We start from the raw sequence: 27,160 nt of genomic DNA on the forward strand, positions 1-27,160 counted from the left end.
AAAGTTTGCAAAATGGAAGAATAGACAAGAATAAGAATAAAGAAGCTGAAGATGATGCTGTAATGTACATTCCTGAATTAGTATCTTCTGATGCTATCTTTGTACTCACATAGCAGTTATTCCAGAAACAGAGACTGTTGGAAACAGATGCACTGTCTCTTCAGAATGGATTCCGCTGTTGTGAAAGGAAGCTGCACTTGGGGTTGGAGATGCTGCTGGTCCACTGCTGGGACACTGAGAGGCTAGACCTTTATATAACTTTATGAAGGAAGATCTAGTAAAACAGAAATGTAATATTGTGAGTTCAACAAGAATGCAACCACACCAGTTTTTCTAGTCAGCAGGGCATTAGGCTTGTATTAATTTCAGCAACAGATAATTTTATGTCTATAGTGCTTGAATACCATTATTACTGGTACTAAAGTCCCATATAAGGATTAGAAGTATGATAAATATTCTAGATCACAAGCAATTTTTCAGAACTTCCACTTTCATTGACAGAAATAAGTTTTTAGCCCTTATGTATAAAATTCCCAAACAGCAGTAGACCAAACAATTAAGGAAAATATGCTGCATATATCATAAAGAGGAAACAGGCTTATAGGATTAACGGTTTAGTAGTAGAATATCAAGTTTCACCAACCAGAGCCTGGTGCTGCTTTTTCAAGAAATGCCATTAAAGTATAACTGAGAAAATACGATGAATCTCCAAGTGGAATTTAACATTGCATGGGGAAAAAAACCTAAAGAAGGATTTAGTTCTTGCAAAGTAGTGAGCTGATCCCCCTAATTTTTCATTTACGTTTTTTGACCATTTTGGCTGCGAAAATAATCCTGGTAGTATGGAATAATAGTGGCACTTTTTAATTTGCATTATCCATGCAGAACATGCATCAGGCTTTTCTTAGAATAGAACAGTATCAAATTTCTATTATTCCTTCATATATTTTTGTACATACTACAAATAATTCCAAATATTTTACAGTATTACTCTTTTTTGCAAAGGTTCCAAAGGAATAAAGCAATTAAAAGGGGAAAAAACAATGGCTGGGGAAAGCCAATGTAACAAAGAAACCTAAATGATCACACTGGCATTGAAGAGGAAATAATTCCACAAGTCAGGTGCCATTATAGAGAAATAGCAATAGCACTTAGACTTCTATACTGCTCCACATTGCTTTGCAGCACTTTCTGAATGCTTTACAAATGTCAGCAAATTGCTTCAACAAACCGGATCCTCATTTTACCGACCTCGGAAGGATGGAAGACTGAGTCAACCTTGAGCTGGTCACACTAGAAGTCCTGTCTGTGAGCAGTTGTTAATCTGCAATATTGCATTCTAACCACTGTGCCACTATGGCTCCTAAAAGATCCACCTCTCTATCACCAGAATGTATAATCTGCAGACCTGACCTTGAAAAGCAGATCCCCCCCACCCCAAAGACTGTTGGTGCCTAGGACTGTAGGATGACAGAACTGAAAACACCGTTTAAGGGTTAGGGTTAAAAGGACCCAATCCACATCACACTGCATGCAACTCCAACTCAACAGTTCATGGTGGTGCTTCATTCTTAAGTAGGACAACTTTCAAAGCAGGAGCAGAAAGAAACAGGAAAAAAAATCCTCCACGGAAAGGCAATGCCAGCCAGCACAACCTCAAAGAACTCAGTTGGAGCTAACATCTCTCTGAGGTAAGTCTGGGAAACAATGACTTACTATAGTTGAGCAGCCTCTATCAGTTCCCTCCAGACAGACAAATAAAGGTAGCAGCAGGAGGCACAGCAATGATGCTAAAAGTGGAACTACTCCACATGTCTTGGAGCCCTGGTGGAGCAGTGGGCTAATGCCTCCTTAAGTAACACCAGCTGCCTGCAATTAGTGCAGGTTCGCATCCCACCAGGCTCAAGGTTGACTCAGCCTTCCATCCTTCCGAGGTAGGTAAAATGAGGACCCAGATTGTTGGGGGCAATTAAGCTGACTTTGTAATAATGCCGCTTGGGGATGTGTGTGAAAGCCCTAACAAGCAGGCGTATACATAGAATGAAGGCTACTGCTAAGCTTGTAAGCCGCCCTGAGTCTTCGGAGAAGGGCGGGATATAAATGTAATAAAAATAAAAAATAAAAAAATAAAAAATAAATGTCTGATACTACAGAAGAGATGGCTAAGAACAGCTGTGTCTTCATTAGTCTTATTATCCTGGGCCTCCACTCTTGATATATTGGGTCAAGAGCATGGGGAAGAATTGGGAATAACAAAGACAGCAATGGTCAGTCTATTCACATGTCTTTATATAGTTAGGTTATGAAATATTTTTATGTCTTTTTAAAGGGACCTGTGATTACCCACAGCAATGCTAATGTTTCTCCTGCTACTTCGTGTACTCTATTGGGCACAGCCAACAAAGCACAGTACTGCTGTTCTCAGATTCTATGGTATAGCAATCAGTTAGGAGCTGGGAAGATCAGGTTAAAATTCAACCTGAAATTCTCAGGATGATCCTGGTCCAGTCATTCAGTGAACTTATCTCTCAGACTAGTTGAGAAGCTCAAAGGAGAAAAGAGATGTTATATAAACATATTTTGCTCCTGGAAAGAAATTTTCATAAAAATGCGCAAAAAGGCTACGCTTCGGCATTAGACTCACTTTCTCAGTTTCTTTTGTTTCTGTATTAGCAGATCTTCATTGCACTGGAAGAGAAGACTGTAATGAGAAATAAATACTTGCAGGCGCTGAACACAGACAAGAAGGAGGTAATAATCTGGATGCTCTTGCTCAGTATATTTCAGGATGTTCTAGTACAAAAGGAGAAAATCAGAATTAAACCTGAACATCTTCTCAGTTAATTTGATATATATCATGACATTCACCTTATATTGAATACCAGGTCGAAGCTCCCTTTTTCGTCCTGAGTTTGGGCTGTAACACACCGGTACAGCACTTGCTTTGAATGGAAAGGTTTTCAGTTTTGAGCTTTTATAGGATCTCTTCATAGCCTGAGAAAGTGTCCTGAATGAAACTTTGGGCAGGTAATGCCAGTTGCTATACTGAATATCGGAGCTGGCTGGAAGTCACAATTTCCATTCTTTCAACGTCTGGAAGCCATAGGAGAAATGGACACTGATTGTCCAGTAATAAGAGTCATCGGCCAAATAGAGATTGTCCTATTGTTTTGCTCATGCTATGGCCAAGGGAGCAAAATATATACAATTTGCTATTTTGTTTTTACAAAAAGCCCACAAAAAAGCAGCAGTTTTGCTACTGAGGTTTGGTGCTATAATCTGAACCTTATGATGCTAGGAACAAGAATGGAGTTGGGTGACAACCTGCAAATAGTTCCAAGCTAGATAGATCCATGTTCTGACTCAATATAAGGCAGCATTTTACAGTCTTCTGAAAGGGCCAAAGCTGTACGGAGAGCTATATGGTGAAACAGACCCTCTTCCAAAACACTGTAGCAAAACAACACAACATACTGTAGCTTCCTGTATTCCTAAAACCCACATTATCTATGTGACTCTTCAAATGATGGGACAACTATCCCATTATTTCTATCCACTTGCCATGATGGGAGCTATAATACAACTGCATCTGGAAGGGCTAAAGCTTTCTCACATTTTAATTTAAAAAGGTCAGAGAAAGTTATTAGAACTTACTTGCAAATGAAGAAGATATTCTGGAATGCGTTGGACAATATGGAAGAAAAATATGTAGAGATCAGACTTGGTTTCTTCCTCAATCTGATGAGGGAAGATAAAACAAATTTAAATAATTTATAAATTAGAGCAGAGGGCTAGTACTAGTAGCGCCACAAAGAATGAAGCGACTGGGCCAAAGCCAAAAGGACGCTCAGCTGTGGATGTGTCTGGTGGTGAAAGGAAAGTCCGATGCTGTAAAGATTTTTTCTCCATAGGAACCTGGAATGTAAGATCCATGAATCAAGGCAAGCTGGACATGGTCAAACAAGAGATGACAAGACTGAACATCGACATCTTAGGAATCAGCAAACTAAAATGGACAGGAATGGGTGAATTTAATTCAGATGCCCATCAGGTATACTACTGCAAGCAAGAATCCCTCAGAAGAAATGGAGTAGCCTTCATAGTCAATAAAAGAGTAGGAAAAGCAATACTGGGATACAATCCCCCAAATGACAGAATGATCTCAGTTCGAATCCAAGGCAAACCATTCAATATCACAGTAGTCCAGGTCTATGCCCCAACCATCGGTGCTGAAGAGATGAGCACCGGCCCCTAGAGTCGGAACCGACTAGCACACTTGTGTGGGGGAACCTTTTCCTTTACTTTTTATGAAGCCCTACAGCACCTTATAGAACTAACACCAAAAATGATGTCCTTATCATCATGGGGGATTGGAATGCTAAAGTAGGAAGCCAAAAGATAACTGGAATAACAGGCAAGTTTGGCCTTGGAGTACAAAATGAAGCAGGGCACAGGCTGATAGAATTTTGTCAAGAGAATACGATGCTCATAGCAAACACTCTTTTCCAACAACCCAAGAGATGGCTCTACACATGGACATCACCAGACGGTCAACACAGAAATTAGATTGACTATGTGCTCTGCAGCCAAAGATGGAGAAGCTCTATACAGTCAGTAAAAAAAAGACCAGGAGCTGACTGTGGCTCAGACCATGAACTTCTTGTTGCAAAGTTTAGGCTTAAACTGAAGAAAGTAGGGAAAAGCACTAGGCCACTCAGGTATGAATTAAATCATATCCCTGTTGAATATACAGTAGAAGTGACAAATAGATTTAAGGAATTAGATCTGATAGATAGAGTGCCTGAAGAACTATGGACAGAGGTTCACAACATTGTACAAGAGGTAGCAACTAAAACCATCCCAAAGAAAAAGAAATGCAAGAAAGCAAAATGGCTGTCTGAGGAAGCTTTGCAAATGGCTGAGGAAAGGAGGGAATCGAAAGGCAAGGGAGAAAAAGAAAGATACGCCCAATTGTATTCAGAATTCCAGAGAATAGCTAGAAGAGATAAGAATGCCTTCTTAAATGAACAGTGCAAAGAAATAGAAGAAAACAATAGAATAGGGAGGACCAGAGATCTCTTCAAGAAAATTGGAGAGATGAAGAGAATGTTTCATGGAGAAATGGGCATCATAAAGGACCAAAATGGCAGGGACCTAACAGAGGCAGAAGAGATTAAGAAGAGGTGGCAAAATTACACAGAACTATACAAGAATGAGATTAATATCCCTGATAACCACGATGAGGTGGTCACTGACCTCGAGCCAGACATCCTAGAATGTGAAGTGGGCCTTAGAAAAGCTGAGCAACAACAAAGCTAGTAGAGTTGACAGTATTCCAGCTGAGCTATTCAAAATCTTAAAAGACGATGCAGTAAAAGTGCTACACTCAATTTGCCAGCAAATTTGGAAAACTCAACAGTGGCCACAGGATTGGAAAAGATCAGTTTCAGTTTACATTCCAATTCCAAAGAAAGGCAGTGCCAAAGAATGTTCAAACAACCGCACCATTGCACTCATTTCTCATGCTAGTAAAGTTATGCTTAAAATCCTACAAGCTAGACTCCAGCAGTATGTGGATCGAGAACTACCAGAAGTACAGGCAGGATTTCGAAGAGGCAGAGGAACTAGAGATAAAATTGCCAACATACGCTGGATCATGGAGAAAGCTAGAGAGTTCCAGAAAAACATCTACTTCTGCTTCATTGACTATGCTAAAGCCTTTGATTGTGTGGATCACAACAAACTGTGGCAAGTTCTTAAAGAGATGGGAGTACCAGACCATCTCATTTGTCTATTGAGAAACCTATATGCGGGTCAAGAAGCAACAGTGAGAACTGGACACGGAACCACTGATTGGTTCAAAATCGGGAAAGGAGTTCGGCAAGGCTGTATACTGTCGCCCTGCCTGTTTAACTTATATGCAGAGCACATCATGAGAAAGGCAGGGCTAGATGAATCAAAAGTTGGAATTAAGACTGCCAGAAGAAATATCAACAACCTAAGATATGCAGATGGCAGAAAGTGAAGAAGAACTAAAGAGCCTCTTGTGAGTGAAGAAGGAGAGTGCAAAGGTTGGGTTGAAACTTAACATTAAAAAACCAAGATCATGGCATCCAGCCCTCTCAATTCCTGGCAAATAGATGGGGAAGAAATAGAGGTAGTGACAGATTTTATTTTCCTGGGCTCCAAGATCACTGCAGATGGGGACTGCAGCCAAGAAATTAAAAGACGCTTGCTCCTGGGGAGGAAAGCCATGGCAAATCTAGTCAGCACACTAAAAAGCAGACACATCACCCTGCCAACAAAATTGTGTATTGTCAAGGCTATGGTCTTCCCAGTTGCAATGTATGGCAGTGAAAGTTGGACCATAAGAAAGGTTGAGCGCCAAAGAATTGAGGCCTTTGAACTATGGTGCTGGAGAAGACTCCTGCAAGTCCCTTGGACTGCAAGGCGATCGAACCGGTCAGTCCTAGAGGAGATCAGCCCTGACTGCTCTTTAGAAGGCCAGATCCTGAAGTTGAAACTCAAATACTTTGGCCACCTAATGAGAAGGAAGGACTCACTGGAGAAGAGCCTAATGCTGGGAAAGATTGAGGGCAATAGAAGAAGGTGAAAACAGAGAATGAGGTGGCTGGATGGAGTCACTGAAGCAGTAGGCGTGATCTTAAATGGACTCCAGAAGATGGTAGAGGAAGGAAGGCCTGGAGGAACGTTGTCCATGGGTTCACGATGGGTCGGACACGACTTCGCAGCTAACAACAACTGTTAATTGCAAAAATAGGTGCATATTTTTCTGAAACATTTGTTAAATTATTGCATGAAAATATGTGGACTAAGTGTCTGTAACAATTAGTAGGTTAATCACTGTTTAATTATTTCTAAATCTCTTTGCTTAAAAGAACTATTAAAGCAGGAGATTGGTGTACCACAAAGTACTCCTATGTGGATCAGTCTTCAAAGATAATTCATAAATTGTAAATTAATCAAAAACGAAACTGTAAGGATTTTATTAGAGACTGGACATTACATATGTGATTCCATATTTTCATTTAGATATGGCTGATTATTCTGAATGTCTGTGAACCTGTAATCTATAACTGTGAATGTGGAACTAGAAAATAAAAAAATACGATATGAATATTGTATTTTATAACCAAACAAAAATAATGTAAAGGTGATGATAGCGATCTATCCACAGCCTACTTTCTTAACATTGCCACAGGAATGAGATCATTAACAAATTTAAGCCATTTTTCCCAAATCAGCAAAACTCTAATGGACATAAATTGTTCATCCTCTTGCTAGGATCTCTTTCAATGGCAGAAACATGCCCATATGTTCCTATGTGTCTCTAGGATTACTCTTTCCCTGATATTGATGCAAAATTTCCATATCATTCATGCAGAAAGGGGTCTGGATCAGAAACGACTACAGCGTTTTCTCTTCAAATGATAAAATTGCAGGAAACAAAATATTTAACAAACCAAAACTCACCTTTTTCAAAATCACCACATGGATCAAAGAGATATATTCTGGCAAGTCCCTCAAGTAAGCAATATAATAGTCCAAAAAATTGTTCTGAGAAGAGAAATTAAAAAGGTACCTCAGAATTCTTAGGCATGTGTCTGATACCAAATTCCTGATTATCCTTAAACCTACAAATACAGGTCGAAGTCTAGGATTCTGTTTCTTTGGATTTTAGGTACAGGAAGCAATGCCACATATGATATCCCACCACACATCAAGGTAGCTAGTATTCAAAACCAGCCAAACTGGGTAAGGTTCTTTGGTAAGAGAGCCAGATAATGACACATACAACATAACTTTCCCTTTTCCTGGAGGTAAACATATATAACAGGAATATATTAAGTGAGAGCCAATTTGGTGCTGTGGTGAAGGCATTAAGCTAAAAACTGGGACATCAAGAGTTCTAGTCCTACCAATGGCCATGGCAAATCGTTTCTGAAAAACCTTGGCAAGAAAACTGTAGAAACAAGTCCAGGCAGTTTCCAGGAGTCAACATTTGATTCAAAGTCTGTGTGTCTCTGTCTCTCTTTCTCTTACACATACACATACACACACACACACACACACACACACACACACACAAAGTGCCTGGGAGTTACAACAACGCAAACCAGCTGCCTCTGGTGGCTGTCTCACTCTAATGGTAAATTGGCCCAGAGATGAGCTCTCTCAGATTAAAAGTTAATCAGAGAAAGGAGGTGGAAGAGGGAGCATTATGTGCACATTCCAAAGATTCATATGATACTCTTCTGTTATCTAAAGATAGAAAACCCCAAAAGTGATTTCTGCCCTGTACAAAGATTAGTAAAAGCAGCTAGATTAAAAAAAACAACAATCCACATACAACTGAATTAAAAGTATCCATTTTTAAAACATATCTAAAATGAAATACAGCTGGTATTTGACTTGGGTTGACTTACAATCACAACTGGGTCCCAAATTTCCATTGCTAAGTAAGATAGAGGTTAGTGAGTTTTGTCCGATTTTGCCATCTTTCTTGCCATAGTTCTTAAGTGAATCACTGCGGCTGTTAAGTGAATCTTCCCCATTGACTTGCTTGTCAGGAGGTCACAGAAGGTGATTGCATCACCTCAGGATACGGCAACCATGATTAATACATGCCAGTTGCAAGCATCCAAATTATGATGACGTGACCATGGGGATGCTGCAACAGTTGTAAGCATGAAAAATGGCCATGTCACTTTTTTCAATGCTCTTGTAACTTCAGCCAATAAACAAATGGTTGTAAGTCAAGGGCAACTGGTATGCTTTTCTGCTACAAGTATGAACTGCATATGCATTGTAACACTATACAAGCAAGTTTCAAAATGCAAATTAATTAAACCTCTTAGGAAATATAAAATATGTCAGAGTTTGAGACATACTCAAGTGTATTTCAGTAAGAGATTCCAAAAAGATGTCAATACGCCTATGCATACACACATGCACATTGATTTGAGTCATTCATAGTAGAATAATTGCTCGAACAGGTATTATTTACTTTCCTTCAAAACATACCTCATCATTGGTCAATCTGAGAAATATGTCTCCTAGGATTCCTTGCTGAGGCCAGCTCAACACTCTTTCCTGCAAGGCATGAAGTAACTCTACATGTTGCTGGACCAAGTATCGCAAAGAATTGGGGAAGAAACTGCAAACAGAAAACAGGAAAAATAGTTTTTTCCCCAAAATTTTACTAACAGAAATATAGCTAAAATAATATCCAGTAGGAAAGCTGCAAAAGGTATATGAACTAAGGCAGTACAGATAGTCCTCAACTTACAACAGTTCATTTAGTGACGTTCAAAGTTACAACAGCTCTGAAAAAAGTGACTTATGACCATTTTTCACACATTGAGTGTCCTCATGGTCACAGGGTCAAAATTCAGATTGGCAATTGACTCATATTTACGATGGTTGCAGTGGGTCATGTGATCACCTTTGACAACCTTCTGACAAGCAAAGTCAATGGGGAAATCAGATTCGCTTAACTGCAGTGATTCATTTAATAATCTGTGGCAAGAAAAGTCGTAAAATGGAGCAAAATTCACTTATCAAATGTCTCACTTATCAACAGAAATGTTGGGCTCAATTTTGGTCGTAAGCCGAGGACTCCTGTACAAAATATTCCAGGAACAATTTACAATGCAGATTTTTAACTCCAGGATGAAGCAGGCATGAACCTGAAATTCCATGGTAATTTTTTGCTATTTTTTTAAAATCTAAAGCGGTTGAAGGTGATTTCCTATTTAATCTGAGGCAATCACACTAAGTGAGCATGTTTTATTTATTTATTATTAATTTATTAAATTTATATGCTGCCCATCTCATGGTTCGAGGCAAATTTGGGAGGCTTACAAGGTAACAAACCATAAAGATATAAAAACAATTATAAATATAAAATATTAAAAACAGACTAATCCGTTGTTAACCTTTCTCAGTAGTGATTTCCACAGTAGTGATTTACTATACAGTATTTTATAGCCTTGGCCAACCATAGCTGGATGGATACCCTCATCTTCGTTTCCTGTTACTCCACCTTCTACTAACATGGGCTTGGGGCTCTTTGTAGCTGATAACTGTGCTCCTTTTGAGCCCAGGTAACAGCTGGCCAATGACAGGAATCTCCCTGCCATTTCACAGTGCAATTTCCCCACCTCATCAGGTCCTTTGAAACACAGATTTAGTACTATTTTGAAAGCATTTCTCAACCCCAACCACCATCAACACCATCAGTCAGTTGCTATTTAGGCTGATCCCTCTTTCAAAGCCCAGTAAGTATCAGCTCAGAGATTTAGTAGAAACAGGAACATAACCTGGTTTGAAGGAGCAGAACTATCAGGCTGTCCAAAACAGAATAGCCCTAGAACAGGGGGTCCCCAACATGTCAGTCACAGCCCAATTGTGGGCCATGGCCTATTCTCAACCGGGCCATGTGAGTGGCAGGCCAGCGTGCATGCATGCATGCACACACAGCCCCACTCGCATGAGCGACAGGCACTGGTAGCTCCACCCGCACAAACAATGGGCACCGGCAGCCCCTCACACAAGCCTGCCCCTTGTTCAAAATCATGCCCCCTGTCCCGTCCCCCCCATGCCAGGCCACCAATCTGGAGAGGTTGGAGAACTCTGTCCTAAAAAGTAAAGCTTAGAAACTGGAGAAGGAAGAGGACATGCCCACATTAGTCTAGAGTGGCCAATAGGCTCTACCTGTTCTGTACCAGCCTGCTACCGGCCCTGCAGAAAAGGCAACCCCTTTATAAACGGCAAGAGGCTGGAATGACGTCTGCCAAATTTATTACTACAAAAAACAAACAAGACACGTACCAAGATACAGGAGCTTTGAAACACTATCTGAGCGGTTGCTTTCAGCAAACCAGCCCTCAAACATTCCCTTTATAAAGAGTTCAGGGCGTGGCCTCTCTCTGCCTCCTTCCGAGAAGCCCCACAGCCTTCCTCTGTTTACTCCTACTTGACTGCCTCCTGTGTCGGGCGTCCTTGAACAGGGCCAGCTGTGGGTCATCTTCATCCACACTGTCAGGCTCACACAGCTGGGTCTCCATGGTGACCAAGTGGGAGGGGCCTGCCTGAGGGCTATCATCAGCAAGATCTTCAACCCCCTCAGCAAGGTCTTCAACACCCCCTTCCTCCTCTGATTCGTCCGACCCAACTGCCGAACCCAGAGGCTGACCCTGAATCACAACACTACCCTCAGGGTACCATGTAGGTTTGATCCTGACTGCATTACATTTGGAATGCTTGATGAAGTGCTTCAGATCACATTTTTGGCAAAACTGTATCAGGATAAGAAGAGGCAATGCTCATTTCATAGTGGTACAACTAAAGATCATGTACGGCAGTGGCAGGTATGCAGTAGGATCCAGATCCCAGAGCTGTTCTGAGTCTTCATTAAAGAAAAATGGGGAAACAGCAGCATTAAATACAGCCATGGGGGAAACTTATTCTTCATGGAATTTGTTTTTAAATTGTGGCATTGCTGTTGCCAAAAGGAGAATTCTGTCCACAAGAAACTGCTGGTAATTTTATCCTTTCTCTGAAGAAATACTGAAAAATCATCCACCCCATTCTACTGCTCATAAACGTAGTGGAGAACTTTGAAAAGCCATCTGGGCCCATCCCTATAATAAAATTAGCAATAAGATGAGAAAGTACAAGGAACACTGTACCTTTCCTTTGTATTTCTTTTCACTTCTGTTCCTTTCAGTGTGGATTTAACTTTCAGAACGAGAGAGAGGCTGACAACATACTTTCTTTCAGACTCCAGTAAATCCAAAGCAATGTTTTGCCTTTTAGCTACGGTAGAACAAAGATAATTTTGGTTTGCTAGATTAAGAAACATTATCATGCCACCTGTTTTTAAAGAAACTCTCAATTTAAGAGAATATTAGCAAACAGGAAAATCAAAGACTTAACTAGTGCAACTAGTGCAACTTCTTTCAGAACACCGAGGTCTGCACTGCAGATAGCCCTTGACTTACAGCAGTTCATTTAGTGACTGTTCAAAGTTACAACAGCACTGAAAAAAGTGACTGAAGATCCTTTTTCACACTTACAACCATTGCAGCATCCCTATGGTCATGTGATCAAAATTCGGATGCTTGGCAACTGACATACTTACGACAGTTGCAGTGTCTCAGGGTCATTTTGTAACCTGCTGAGACAAGAAAGGCAATGGGGAAGTCAGATTCACTTAACAATCTAAATAACTGTTACTAACGTATCAACTGCAGTGATTCGCTTAACAACTGTGGCAGGAAAGGTCATGAAATGGGGCAAAACTCACTTAACAAATGTCTCACTTAGCAACAGAAATGTTGGGCTCATTTCGGTTTGGAGAAGATGGATAGATTACCGTATATTCAGAAAAAATATGGGACCAAAAAGTTCCATTTAGCTTATGAGTAAATTCTAGGTTGTTAAGTCTTTTTTTAAATTATTATTATTAGTTATAATAATATATATATTATACGGTATAATTATTGTATTAGTATAAGTTGGATATTTTTAGATTGTTTGTAATTATGTTATAGACGGGTTAAAGTGCATTATGTATTTGGTTATTTATATAGTTGGTTAATGTTAGTTAGATTATGATTATTTTATATTTGTAACCCTGTAATCAGCTTTGGGAAGTGGGGGAGGGGGAGGGGGGTTTAGGGGTGGGTTGGGGATGGGATAATACTGTAACTTTTATAAAACTTTTCAATTAAAAAAAAAGAAATGAATGTTGGGCTCACTTGTGGTCATAAGTTGAGAACTACCTGTACTTTTAACAAGGAGGAAGAAACTACTACCTACACAGACCTGCAATTCAAACAAAAAGTACATATCTGTTTGCTTTTTACGCCTACCTCTTGTATACTACAATAATCGGCATGGACTTCCAGTTATTTAAAACGATAAAACAACAACACATTAAAATGAAGACAAGGATATAATAATATAGTAATACAATGGGACACATTCATCTTCCCCCAAATTCTCAGCTTTAGGAGCTTCCATTCAGGTGAACGCTGATCTTATCTAAGGGAGGAGACTTTTCCACGATGTAGGGGCCACGACAGAAACGAAAATGGTCTTAAAGCCCTTTCTCCTCTGTAGCTTCTTGGCAGTGGCAGGGGAGACCCTTCATAGATTTGTTTGGCAAGAATGTGCCAAATGAGTCAATTCCATACAGAGAAGTATGTACCTTTGTATCTGGAACTGAAACTGAACTGTAAATCATACGCACAATTGACACAAGAGAGAATTCTTCGGTCTCCTGACCGGTTCTATTTTTCTCACCTGCAACAGAAGAATCCCACATCAAATTCTCTACTGAGCTATATCTACTTGGAGCCAAATCCTTCTGCTGATCATTGAAGTTCTTTGAAATATATTCATCATTCCTCTCTTTACTGTCTTTGGGTTGTTTCCATATTGTTGATGATGCCTGTCCCTTTGATGGAGCATCGCTTGAAGAGGAAGCTATGAGATTTTCTTCTCTGTCCAGATTTGAACTGGTTACACCTAAAAATAGGACATGGTGTTAGTAGGAATAGTCTTAGTGGTCATTTGGCCTGCTAAACTAGTCTAAAAGCCAATGTACAAACACTTAAAGTCATGTCAACCTTTGGAATGCAAGAACTTTAAATATTTACCTATTTCGTATCTACGGTATCAATCTATCTAAATTTCTCCAGGAAAACAGAAAAGCTGAACAGGTTGCCCATGCCAAAAGCAATTAAATCTTTTATTATGAAATTCGGAAGACCATGTGAAAGTTGTGGCATTTTGTATTATTTGTTTTTTTAAAAAAGAAAGTTCTCAAAGGAGTTTATGCAGAACAATTGTAACTTACAGTCAAGCTTTAGCTTATGGTTTTCACACAGTTTCTCCTATTTTATCTTTGAACAACTCCTGTAATTTATCAGGATTATCTAAATAAACAGCTACATCTGCATGCAAATTAAAAGAAACCTAAATTTAGAGCAGCATAAAATGCACTGCAACAACCCAGAACACCAAAAAAGGAAACAGACTGCCTATAAAATATTATCCCAAAAATGGATACGACACAACTTTATCACAAAGTGCCTGACCACTCAGCCTACTACAGCACAATCAATACAAGCTATGAAAAGGGTAACACTACCATACATTAAAATTTCTCAGAAACAATCAAAAGATTATTGCAACCAGAAGGTATCACCATAGCACACAAACCAATTAAAGCCCTCCGAAACATCTTTAGTAAACCAAAAGACCCAGTAGGCTGAGAAGAAAAAAAAGAGTCAAGTGAGAGGGATCTCAGAGTCCTAGTGGACAATCACTTAAATATGAGCCAGCAGTGTGCTGCAGCTGCCAAAAAAGTCAACACAGTGTTACACTGCATTAACAGAGGGATAGAATCAAGATCACATGAAGTATTAATACCACTTTACAATGCCTTGGTAAGGCCACACTTGGAATACTACATCCAGTTTTGGTCACCATGATGTAAAAAAGATGTTGAGACTCTACAAAAAGTACAGAGAAGAGCAACAAAGACGATTAGAGGTCTGGAGGCTAAAACATATAAGGAACGGTTGCTGGAATTGGGTATGTCTAGTCTAATGAAGAGAAGGATGAGGGGGGACATGATAGCAGTGTTCCAATATCTCAGGGGCTGCCACAAAGAAGAGGTAGTCAAGCTATTCTCCAAAGCACCTGAAAGTAGGACAAGAAGCAATGGATGGAAACTAGTCAAGGAGAGAAGCAACCTAGAACTAAGGAGAAACTTCCTGACAGTTAGAACAACTAACCAGTGGAACAACCTGCCTCCAGAAGCGGTGAATGTTCCAACACTGGAAGTTTTTAAGAAGAGACTGGACAGCCATTTGCCTGAAATGATATAGGGTTTCCTGCCTAAGCAGTTTGGACTAGTTGACCTCCAAGGTCCCTTCCAACTTTATTATTATATTATTACAAAATACAATGTAAAGACTGTAACAGCCACTATGTAAAACAGACAGACTAGCAGAGTACATCCACGAACACTACTAGTAGTCAGAAGATACAATGAAAACTCCCTAATTTCACAACACACAAAGAGACTGAATCATAGTTTCAACCTCTTTCTCCTACATTTACCCAATTCTCTTTTAAAAATATCTAAACTGGTGACCATCACCATATCTGATGGGAATTAGTTCCAAACTTAACTATGTGATGTTTAAATTCTAAGATGGCGGCGCCTGGAATGGCTGCGGCCGCATTGGCTCTTGAAGGCAAATAGTTTTGGGAGGGATAGTAAGGGCTATAGGCTACATGATCAGGAAGATTTTAATGTGTTTGAGCAACATGGTGGAACTAAGGTAACATACGACCGACAATCTTTGCTGGCATGGCGAGTTTCTAGTTGTTTTGGAACTGTTGGTGAGACCGTTAAAAGTCGTTGGCGCTGTTTGAATTTGTTCTACCAGCAGCAAGATCTGACTGCTGGCCTAGTGATGGATTGTATTGCAAATCAGGGCTGTTTCCAGAGGAGGCAGAGGAGGAGAGGACCTGGAGCTTATGGAGCAAAGGAACTGGATGAGGCTGTTGGCAGGCCCAGAGGAAGAGAGAGAGGCTTTTGGAGAAGTTGGTGGCGTCAGCAGCGTGCTCCAGGGGTGAAAAGAAGCAAGGCCTCTTTAAGGAAAAGGTGGAAGAGTCAGGATCAGAAAAAGGAAAGAAGGCGAGATTGTCAGAATACAAGCTAACTTGAGGGCTAATCCACACGAAGCCCCATTTCCATCTGTCCTGTTTGCCATCGTTCATTCCCTAGAGACTAAAATGGACAATGTGAAATTTGAGCGGGCCACGAACAAGAAGTATATATTGGAGGTGGTGACCCTTGGAGAGCTGTATGCAACGAAATTTCATTTTGATGTTTGCCGATTGGTGTACATTCAAAGTGACAATAAAGTTATCATCATCATCGTCAGTTTAAGGAAATAACACACCTCCTTTAATGTTGAATATTTCTGCATTAAATTCAATGAATGATCCCAAATTTTAGACTATGAGGTGGAGAAAAAATATTACTATAGATGTGTTTTATATTTGATATACTTTTATCTTGGGCTTTTTTCACTTTAAACTGCAAAGTTTCAACAACTGTAATTTTCCCTTGTAAGGAAGCCTTCAAGTGAAAGTAGCTGGATGACAGATCTGGCAGCAGAATCCATCATAAGTCCCTTGAACCCAAATGACTGAAACTCAAGACTTGGAGAATCAGGAAGAGTCTTAGAAGCTTTCTAAAGAAAAATAATTTCATATGCAAACCCACTGAGAAATACCTACTAATTATTAGTAAGCCAAAGTATACCACAGACTGGTAGAACCTATGTAGATTATGGTCTTTGGAAATAGTTCTACAGATGCTAAGAAAACATGCTTCTCTATGTCAGCAGGAAAACTTTTAACCCCCGATTCCTGGGCCTACATCTTATGTAGTTCACTGCCTTTGTTCAATAGGCAAAACACACAGAATTATACAACACTATTCCTCAACAGTGTTGGTGTTTTACAGGTTTCTTGAAAATATTTATCAGAGAACATTATAAAAAATGCAGTTCCACTCACCTTTCATATTGCTTTCTCCTATTGTTCTAGGTATGCAATCAGAGACTGGGCAAAAATAGGATATTAGGTTATATGCAAATCCAGATCAATAAAACAAACTTTTTACAAAGGCATAGATTTAAATTGAGAGAAATCTTTCCAGAATTTTGGTTTCTAGAGTTTGTTTCTATGAATTGCAGTCTCAATTCTTACTGATTGCTTGTGTGAAAAGACCAGTTTGGAAATAATGTGACAAATTAAGACAGTGCAAATGTGGACAAAATTTGGGAGAAAAAAAATAAGACAAATGCACTTGAAAATTATCTACCAAACTGATGTTATCTCTAATCATGTCAAATTAGTTGCTGATGTCCGAGCTCATCAGAACACATTAATTTGATGAAATTTGTTATAGTGATGTGTTTTAAAAATTATTACTGCAATACAATAATAGCTAATATGTATTTAGTACAGTGTTTCTCAACTCCAGCGCTGACTGGTGAATTATGGCAGTTGAAGTCTATACATTGTAAAGTTGCAAAAATTGAGAAACACTGAATGAATGCATACCCTTAAACTCACTTATATGTTCCTTCATTTCAAGGAATGATAGATGGCTGCATTACTGTCACTCTTTTTGCTGGGCAATTCAGATATTATTTAATGAAAAGATTAATATTTTATAAATCAGCCTGGGGAAGATATTAGAAACTTAATTCATAAAGAGCTAAGGGACAAGGTCATGACTTCCTGCTATTCAGTAATCTAGAACTTTTTCAAAGCACCAATATCCAAATGGCTTCTGTTTTGTGAATAGTAACCCTATTATACATAGATGGTAACTGGCAATGTTGAGTGATTTCCTGCAAGAGGACTTTAAACTCTACTTAAATTTCTCCATTTTTACTAAAAAGGAATAAGCTTGGTTATTCCTTTTTTAGTAAAGAGAGCTGTGGTGGCGCAGCAGTTAGAATGCAGTATTGCAGGCTACTTCTGCTGACTGCGGATTGCCAGCAGTTTGGCAGTTTGATTCTCATCAGCTCAGGGTCAGCTCAGCCTTCCGTGCTCCCGAGGTTGGTAAAATGAGGACCCAGATTGTTGGAGGCAATATGCTGACTCTGTAAACCACTTAGAGAGGGCTGTAAAGCACTGCAGAGAGATATATAAGTCTAAGTGCTATTGCTATTTTCAACATTTTGACACGGTTAGAAATTACCCTTTTAACAACACAACCCCCTTTTGTGAATCTTGGTTCATCTCAGCACAGAACTAGGAACTACATTCTTCCTCTTTTGAGGAGTCCTTTGTTAATTTTGCTTTCTTTATTTTCCCCTCTTATTAGATTTTCTGTTGTTGTTGTAATTCCTCTTCCATATCCATTCTCCAAAAGCCAAAGCGGTAATTTCCTAGTTGTACATTTCTTAGTATTCATTCTTCCCTCTTTCCTTGGTAGCCTTCAATGCTAACTACCTAGCCTTTTGTTTTAATTATATTTACCCAGAAAAAGTCCCTATCAGAAAAGTCTATGTTTTTCACAGTTTGCACACACACCCCAGTACACACAAGGGAACCTCTGTGGTCTGAATTAAATGCTCCCTGTGTGGGAAAGTACACATTGTACCATACTAAGCTATGTTTCTGGGTCGGCTCTATCAGTTTGACAACAGCCTGTCCTCTAGCAAATATAAGCCAAAATTGCTAGGGAAAACAGTTCCCACAGTGGAGCAAACGTGTCTGGAAAGAATTATACATCATGAACACAGTCATTTGCAGATGGATATAGAAACATGCATCCTAAGCAAACATTGCAACATACCTTACTTCATGCTTTATACACTGCTCATATATGGAAGAGAAGAGACAGATTGGCATCTTTTTGAAGCAGCTTTAATATGAAATATTTTTCTTTATTACACACAGTAAAGCATTAAAATGGTCCTTCGTTTTCCCAAAGGTTAAGCTCCAATAATAAACAAAAATACTGGGCTGTTTGCTGTCTCAGGATTTCCATGCCCGGTGTACAGTTCCTTCAGATAAGCAAAGGCTTAGGAACAGGAGAACAGAAACAAGGGAGAGAGGACCTTTTGTATATTGTAAGTCACTCTCTAGTAGTACACTTAATAGAATAGGATATATAAGCCAATAGAACTACCGGTAGTACCTTTCTCATATGTTGCATTGTGCAAAAGCTTGACAAAATCTTCATTAATTAAAACTGGCTCTGGAAGTTTCAGGGCTCGAAAGGGGCTTCCTTGAAGAGGAGTAGGCACAGTTTGGGAACCGTGCTCCTCTTTTTGAATCCTTCTGAGGGAAAAAAAAATATTAAAAAGCAAGACAGCCAAAAGAGATCTCTGGGAAGATACAATGGCTGTTTTGGGGCTCAGATCAATGGCACAGTAGTACTCTAAAAGACAGCAATATCAATAAACACACGGTTGACTCCTTGTATATTACAGTGTGTTAATAGTAAGGCTCCATATACATCAGCAAAATAATCCATTGATTATGGCTAACTTGGTATTGCACTGCTTTCTTCATGTCGACACACCATCTAATAGGGGACCAGGAGCCAGCCACAATGATCTCTCAGCCACTCTCCTGAACATGCTGCCAGCCCTCTCAGCCATAGCTGAATAAATGTGTTAAATTAAGTATATATTTTCATCAATATGGTACCCACCCTATTAAACTACACCCATTGTTTCCAGTCAGCTAGATGGACCCTTATATAATATATTGAAATCAGACTTTTTTAGGATCTGGGATTCAGTGGAATAAAAACCAGTAAATATTACATTACTTATACTTTTTCTTATATTCCACCCCTCCTCCCAAGCTCCTGAAAAGTCTGATTCTAATACATTAGATAAGAGAAAAGAAGAGATGTAAAAGCAAAGCTGTTCTGAAATTATAAAGGGCTTTGGAAAATATTGGTCACGTACTTCACTTTCAGCTTGCGAGATTCCTTCCGTTTCTCTTGTTGCAGCTGCTCAATTTTTTGCTGCATCTCTTCTTGTTTGGCACTAATTTCCTCAATCATAGATTTGGCATCATTAAGCTCCTCCTTTAAAAAAAAGAGTAACTTCTGATGTGTGACATGAAAAAGTTTGCTGCTTTGCATTCAAACTCTTTCTTATTCTTATTATTATTAATTTAATTTGTATACCGCCCTTCTCCCGAAGGACTCAGGGCGGTGAACAGGGCAATACATAAAAACAAGATACAAAAATTAAAAATTATTAAAAAGTAATTAAACAACAATGCCCGTAATAAATTAATACAGATTAAAAGTTAAGATCCATTTATAAAATCCAACCCCGTCCCATCAGGCCAGGCCAGCTTGTTCAAAAAGATGGGTTTTAAGATCGCGCCGGAAGGAGCGGAGATCTTAGAGGAAAAGCAACACAGATGTGTAATTATTTACACCAACTCAGAAAGAAGTATTTATAAATGTACACCATTTTAGTAGCAGATCTATTTACTGCAATAGAAACATCTATACAACATGCTTCCCCAATTTCCATTTTGGAACTGTACTATTGATTTTTAATAGTGGTCTGGATTGCACAGTCCTGCTACTTCTGGTATAATTGATAAAGTCTTCTATCCCAGCATATCCTAGCAGGATTTAAAAAGTAGGGGTGTCCCAGTATTCAGTTTGCTTGGCTTTGCATTTGTCCCATGTGTGAAAGGAAGGCGAAGTCAGCATGAGATAGAAGATAGCAGAATTTCACATTGAAACCGAAGGGTTGGAAGGGCAGAGACCACTTTGTTTTCTCTGTGACTACTACGTCAATTTCCTTTCTTTCTTTCTTTCTTTCTTTCTTTCTTTCTTTCTTTCTTTCTTTCTTTCTTTCTTTCTTTCTTTCTTTTTCTTTCTTTCTTTCTGTCTTTCTCTTTTTCTTTCCCTTTCTGTCTTTCTGTCTTTCTCTCTTTCTTTCTCTCTCTCTCTCTCTTTCTTTCTTTCTTTCTTTCACTTTTGTGCATCTTACGTTATTGAAGATGAAAATAAAATACAGTAGATGCAGCAGTCATGTACCACCTCCTTCCCCACTATTATTTTTGGAATTTTTTAATGAAAGAGACAGGAAAAATTTAGTTTCCCTCATCAGCAGCAGCAAGTATCATGCAATCATTGGGAACCTGAACTACCCAAATATTATTGAGTTGTATATTGAAACATTTTCTTAGTTGCGAATAATTGAGTTGATAAAAACTCTTTTAAAAAACACAAAAAACAAAGGAAGAGATTGCCTGAGTCAGGGATAACTAAGAAAACTCAGAACTGTGCATCGTAGGAGAAAGAAAGAGAAGGAAAATATAGCCCACTTTGCAATAAATTTGTCCACTCCTTTTTTCAAATGGATCATGTTATGTGCCAAATTGAAGAAAGCTGAGAGAGGCAAATTTACCTAGGGGTAGCATAGAATACTATTATAATTAAGCACAAAGGTAAATTAGATTACTGTTTGCTACACTAATTGTTAATAATCCTGTGACAAAAAAAAATAAGCCTGTTCAACACACACCAGGCCATCTCCTTGTCAGTAAGTACAACTTTAGTTTTTCAACTTTTGGCATCATCATGCTGTGTCATGTAGCAAGTTTTGGCCTTCCAAAACTAGTGCCCCAGAATACTTGCATGCCTACCTTGAAATCATTTAGAGAATTTTTCATCTCGGCCACTTTTTCCTCCATTGCACACCGGCAGCTTTGAACTTTCTCCTCAAGAGCATACTCTCCATGTTGAATTCTTGAAAGTTCCTGCATTGCTTCACTGAAGCTACTTTTAAGTTCAGAAGCCAGAGCCTGCAACTGATAAGGCAGAACCCACATAAATTCTCAGGGACACAGAAAACAACATGGACTCTATTATTTACCCCATACAGTCTTCTCTTAATTAGGACATTTCCTCCCTGATCCAGATATATACCAGTGTCTAGGGTCTTGAAATAATATTTGGGGAGGGTAAAGGCTGCCACAAAAAAAATGTTAAGGTGGAATGGCTTTTATTTTGCTCTTTCTTTTAAAAATATCTAAAACCTATTTTGGGTTTTCCATTAGGATTTTATGTTTTCTCCCTCAAAATAACATTTAATGTTCAGTTTAATTAATAACAGTAATAGTTTTGGGGGTTGTAGAAATGTGGGTGGAGAGCTATCATCCAGGAGTTGTTGATTGAGCAAGTCTGTAATTATTTCTGCCATTCTTCTTCCGCAAGTATTGGCTTACAATTTCATTAACTCCAGCAAGCACACTAGCAGGCCACTTGTGGTTTATAGATATTGCAATCAAAATAAATTTTCAGGCAGAATGGAAAAGGCTGAGCTGTGATTTTCCAGAATCTCTAAAGAGAAAGATCTTATCCATTGTCTGCTACCCAACCTTCCTGTGTGATATATCAGGAAGTGAATCCGATATCGACAGCATGTCCTCTCAAACAGAACTAGACATTTCTTACAAACGGTACTACTCTTACTGAAGTGCAAGTAATCTCTATAATATTACACCTGTTTTTCTAGTCAATTTACCTGCTAAGACATCTTGGCTTTTCCTTTCCCCCTGTTGGGGTAGGGGTCCTCCCTAACCAATCTTGTCTCTATCTTCTCCTCCAGCAGAATGTGTTTCAGTGTTTAACTTTGGTACACTGACCAGTCATTTAGGTATATTAGAAATAGTTTTCAGTCTGGAGAAGGAGATTTGCAAAGTCCGATCAAAATGGAAACATTTCCAGATCTGCGTCTAAACACACTCCTTGCACTCTCATTGCCACCACCTGCAATTCAGTGATGGTGCCTCCGTCGTAACCAAAAAAGTTACAATTCTTAGCAAATCACAGGAAAAAGGTATCTTCCCATAGCCATCTTCTGTTTTAGGAGAAATGCATATATATGCCTTCCACTCTTCGTTCTTCAGATGAAAAAAGCTGATTTTCCACCATGTCTCAAAAACTCCCAACTAATAGATTACATACTGTACCAAATGAAAGCAATATGGGAAAAAAGTCATAGGGGAGATGGATGGCATAATAATTTAATAAATAGTAATACATAATAATGCAAGAGGCTGAGTTTATTGCACTCTAGGATGGCTTGTAAACACACTAGGATATGGTATGCACCATCACCATCTCTCAAACTATAAAGTATTCCATAGCTTTTAGGAAGCAGCAAGACGATAAACAAATGTAGGAAGCAGAATGCTGTGCAAGATAACCTGTTTGCCTGATTAGCATCTATATTCTTCAGGTGTTCCCTGTAAAAACATCCTAGAGAGATCCTTGAAAAATCATCTTGTGTTTTTATATTTTAATACACATCCCATTTTTTCTTCATAGTTACAAGAACCAGGAAATATCCTGAAAAATATTGTTTTTTTCTGCTTAAATCTGATATTACTTTAAAACATTATTTGTTAAATTTCTATGTCAGCTTTCCTTGTAGAACCTAAGGCAAAACACCTAGTAATGCTTCTTCCAATATTTTCCCCATAGCAACCCTGCAAAATAGGTTAGGTTAAGAGTGCATGACTAGCATAAAACCATCAAGTGAGTTTCTGTGGCCAGGGGCAAATTTGAACTTGGGTCTTCCCATTGCTAGTCCAACATCTTAACCACTACACTTAAGTGGCCAATTTCCTACTATCCAATCAGCATAACCGGTCATCAGCCATGCACAGTGGACTGCTAATCATGGTGTGAATTTTTTTCTTCCATTCAATCATGCCCAATTCTTGGAGACTGCCTGAACGCTGCAGTATTCTTGGTGAGGTTTTTCAGAAATAGTTTGCCATTGCCTTCTTCCTAGGGCTGAGAAAGAGTAACTGGCCCAAGGTCATCCAGCTGTTTTCATGCCCAAGGAAAGTAGAATTTATGGTCTCCCAATTTCTAACTTGATGCTTTAACTACTACGCTAAACTGGCTTTCATCATGTCCTTAGTGGGCTGCAGTTAAAACTTTCAGCTGTATTCAATCTACAGGGAATAAACTGTACAGACCAGGTCTACACTCTGTAACAAGTAATGCACAGTCCAGGCTCTAAACAAGGTGATGGCCTTGAATTACAGACAGGATGACACAACTATCTATTGCAATATGTCCTTTATTCACAGTTTTTTATCAGCCTACTGGTAGCTATACTGGGAGTAATTCAGTAAAGACTGAATAGGCAACATTTGTTAATTTTCATAAACCACCTGATGCTTTCCTTTGAACAATTTAAATCCCAGGTGAAATGTGTACATATCCGCACAGATAGACACATACATATAGAATTATATGTTTTAATATATCAAAACATTAGATTAGCAGTTAGATTTTGAGCAATCAAGAATTAGTATGGTTACAATCAATGCAAAAATTGATTTTACATATTTGATTATCAATTTGTTAGATTTATACCCCAATGACTGTTCCTTATAAAATTAAACACAGTGAAATAAATGAAAATGATAGGACAGGAAAAGCTGGAACATCTACAAGAGGGTGAAAAAAGTCAATGTGGCTGTTGAAATCATAAGATCTTTTTTAGGTGTGTTGCATGTATCAAACACACACACACAAATAAATAAAAAATGGCGAAGCTTCAATCTTGACTCTTTTACCACCCCGCAATGCTCTTAGATGGAAGGGTTAACATCAGTTTTATCTATTCAGTTAAAATTCACACTAGAAACTGCTTCTATTCTAGAAAAAGCAGTCTTTCTTGGAATTGCATTGAAGTGCTCCATTCTCTCTAGAATATTATTCTTTTTTCTACCAATTACTGCAATCTCAGCATCACACAGATTTGACGAATCCAAGTTCTAGCAAAATTCCTCACCTTAAATAAATCACTCTTCAGAAATTAGTAAACATCCATCCTACACTACAATCCTCTCTCTAGAATCCAGAACTCTGTGTGTTAATGTAGAAAAAAGTGCATGCAAACTGCCACACACCCCAGGTGTCTTCAGTCATCCAATCAGGAAGCTAAAAGAATTGACCAAGCATGAGCAGAATGAAACAATAGAGATCTACTGTGTCCCTGTATCAAAAAGCAAACCTCTCTTGTATACTGAAGCTTGCAATTCATCACAAGCCACTAATACTTCAATAGTACTACAGTAGAATTACCAGGTTTCCCTCATCCCTTTCTTTTGGGAGGAAGGTTAATTTGGCTTTTGAGTGTTTTGACTTTAGCCCTCAGATAGCAGCTTAAAAGACAAGTAGCTGAATAAGCCAAAAATTGTTGTGGGTTTTACTGTATTTTTTAAAATTTAAAACATTGGAAATCTGAAATTTGGGGGGGGGGAAAGACAATTTAAACTATTTCCTATTTAAAATTAATTGCTTTTTTTCTGTAATGGGATTCCAAATCTTTAAAAAAAGCCTTTTTCTCTCTGCCACATAAACTCAGCTAAAAATGCACCCTCCTAAACAAAATCTCCCTTATTTCTTACGACTTTCTTGAAAAGTGTTTGGAACCATTCCCAGTGCAAGTAATAATAAACATATACTATACTTCACTAATTGTTGCTGAACTCTTTTCAGGACAGCATAATTACAGTAATGGGGAAGTCCAATAATAAGTACAGGTACATGTGTATTATATGTCATCCAGCATTTTCCCAGACCAAACCTACTGTGGTTTATCCAAAAAACAAGAATTAAAATTATTCTACTTATTCCTTCATCCATCCCTCTGTTTCTTTTTAACTATAAGTCCCTGAAAAATGTGCCAGAGAAACCTAGAATCTTAAACCACCCTGCACAAAGTACTGCAACAACAAACTTGTAATGTGAAGCTTGGCATTCAAGATTATTTATGGCCATCGTTTGCATTTACAGAGGTATTGGGTTCTATTTGCCAAATGTGTTCAAGAAGAGGGTGGATAGACATTCTCTGCAGAATGCTGCAGAATGTTTGGGTATCTTCACAAGCATTTAGACTCTCCTTATTCTACTATTTCCTTTTACTGTCTCTGCTTCAGAAATCTGATAATGTTGTGAGAAGTTCAGCACCCCCCCAGAAGGAAATATTAAAGAGGCAGAAAAGCATGCCCAGTTTTCTTAATAGCCCCAAGTTTCCCGCCCCCAAGCAGAAACCAGCTCTGTAGAAATGCAGATGTAAATAATCCAGGAAGGTTGGAGGCCCCCAGCTAGGAGGTTAGGAAGACAAAGACACCTAAAATCTACATACCCCACCCAAACTCTTAAGACAAGACATAATAGGATTAAGCCACAGATGCCAAAGGGCACACAGACTCAGTTCCAAGTTCATGCCATAGGAACAACTCCAAACAAAAGGCTCAAGAAGGCATAAAAATCCACTCCCTACATGCGTTCTCTTTCTTTTCTTCCAGAGCCATCTTCCTGTCTGGCTCTCCTCTTCAATAAACTGCAACCTTCTTTCTAAAGCATTCGCCATGTTGTTTATTCCCGGCTTGGACTGAACCATGATGAAGACTTTTCCTTCAAAAATGTGAATAGCCTTAAATCCAATAGAAAATAGTGGGTTTTAAACATTAACCTTTCTGTATTTTGTGGACTGCCTTGATCTGGTAGATATCCAGTGGGCAGCTTTGCGTATATGCATCTGAACTCCTTCTTAGCCAGGGCATTATAAGAAAAGGGCAGGGAGGTATATAATCTACACATGCCCTAAAAAGTGGAGTTATAGTCTAGGTAAGCGCCATAAAACAGAATGAGAAAGGATGTTTTAAATATAAAAAATATTTTTTATTAGTATAATTAACATATCAAATAATTACAATTAATTTGTTTTGTATTGATTTTTTTAAATTTAGTTTGAATTACACTTTGAAATTTCAAAAGCCTCACTAATTCTTTATATATCTGGGATTCTTTAGAGCATTTTGCTCATTTTTTTACCTGGGCAATCTGTGTTGCAGGGTTAATCACTGGCACACTTTCATTTTCTCCTGTGGGGATAAAGAACTTCAGTCAATTAACTTGACTTATTAGACTTACTATATATACATATATATATATATATATATAAATGGGAGCAGAGTAATTTGCAATTTGTTCAAGATGTAAAGTTCTCCCTTTTGTAGAACACACAGTCCTGTTTTGAACCTCTGATCCCTTTTTGTACAATTTCTCACAATTACAGGATTTTTTTTTGCAATAAGGATGTGTATGTGTGTGTATGTGTACAGTATACATACATAGATGTTATGACATCTTCACAGAGAGGTCGAAAAATAAACAAGATGGCAACCACATAATCAAACCCTACACTTTTTCAATGGTGTGTTGCAGACACAATACGTGTAAAAAAGCAGCCGTGTTTCAGTTGTGGCTCACTGCCTCCATTTTGACCTTTTTAAAAACCCTGTGGATATCCCTGCAGCTGTGCAGAAGTGGCCAGTACTGTGATGGAAGTGTTATGCTGTGAACATGCAATGGAATACAAAATTGATTCCAGTGCTCATTTACTCCAGTTAATTTTTTGTAAATACGTGGAAAAATAATGGCAGCGAAGGTACAAGATCTGCCCCCCTCGTGTTAAAGCCAACTGTTTTTTAAAGTTCCATTTCATTTGTG

General features: G+C 38.6%; 1 protein-coding gene across 1 annotated transcript in view; it reads right to left on the reverse strand.

The window, feature by feature from the left end:
• Nucleotides 1-27,160, reverse strand: part of ARHGEF33 (Rho guanine nucleotide exchange factor 33) — a gene marked incomplete at both ends in the record, with an annotated part of 33,684 nt that overhangs the window by 2,562 nt on the left and 3,962 nt on the right. The window contains 12 exons of the mRNA XM_081320528.1: nucleotides 110-274; nucleotides 2,645-2,793; nucleotides 3,655-3,738; nucleotides 7,495-7,578; nucleotides 9,046-9,178; nucleotides 11,715-11,841; nucleotides 13,333-13,557; nucleotides 16,633-16,677; nucleotides 18,773-18,915; nucleotides 19,554-19,675; nucleotides 21,262-21,426; nucleotides 26,483-26,532. Of these exons, the coding sequence (XP_081176654.1) occupies nucleotides 110-274; nucleotides 2,645-2,793; nucleotides 3,655-3,738; nucleotides 7,495-7,578; nucleotides 9,046-9,178; nucleotides 11,715-11,841; nucleotides 13,333-13,557; nucleotides 16,633-16,677; nucleotides 18,773-18,915; nucleotides 19,554-19,675; nucleotides 21,262-21,426; nucleotides 26,483-26,532 (1,492 nt within the window). The remainder of the gene's footprint in view (nucleotides 1-109; nucleotides 275-2,644; nucleotides 2,794-3,654; nucleotides 3,739-7,494; nucleotides 7,579-9,045; nucleotides 9,179-11,714; nucleotides 11,842-13,332; nucleotides 13,558-16,632; nucleotides 16,678-18,772; nucleotides 18,916-19,553; nucleotides 19,676-21,261; nucleotides 21,427-26,482; nucleotides 26,533-27,160) is intronic.

Source organism: Vipera berus (genome assembly GCF_964194415.1).
Source record: "Vipera berus genome assembly, chromosome: 1".
NCBI classification, from domain to species: Eukaryota; Metazoa; Chordata; class Lepidosauria; order Squamata; family Viperidae; genus Vipera; species Vipera berus.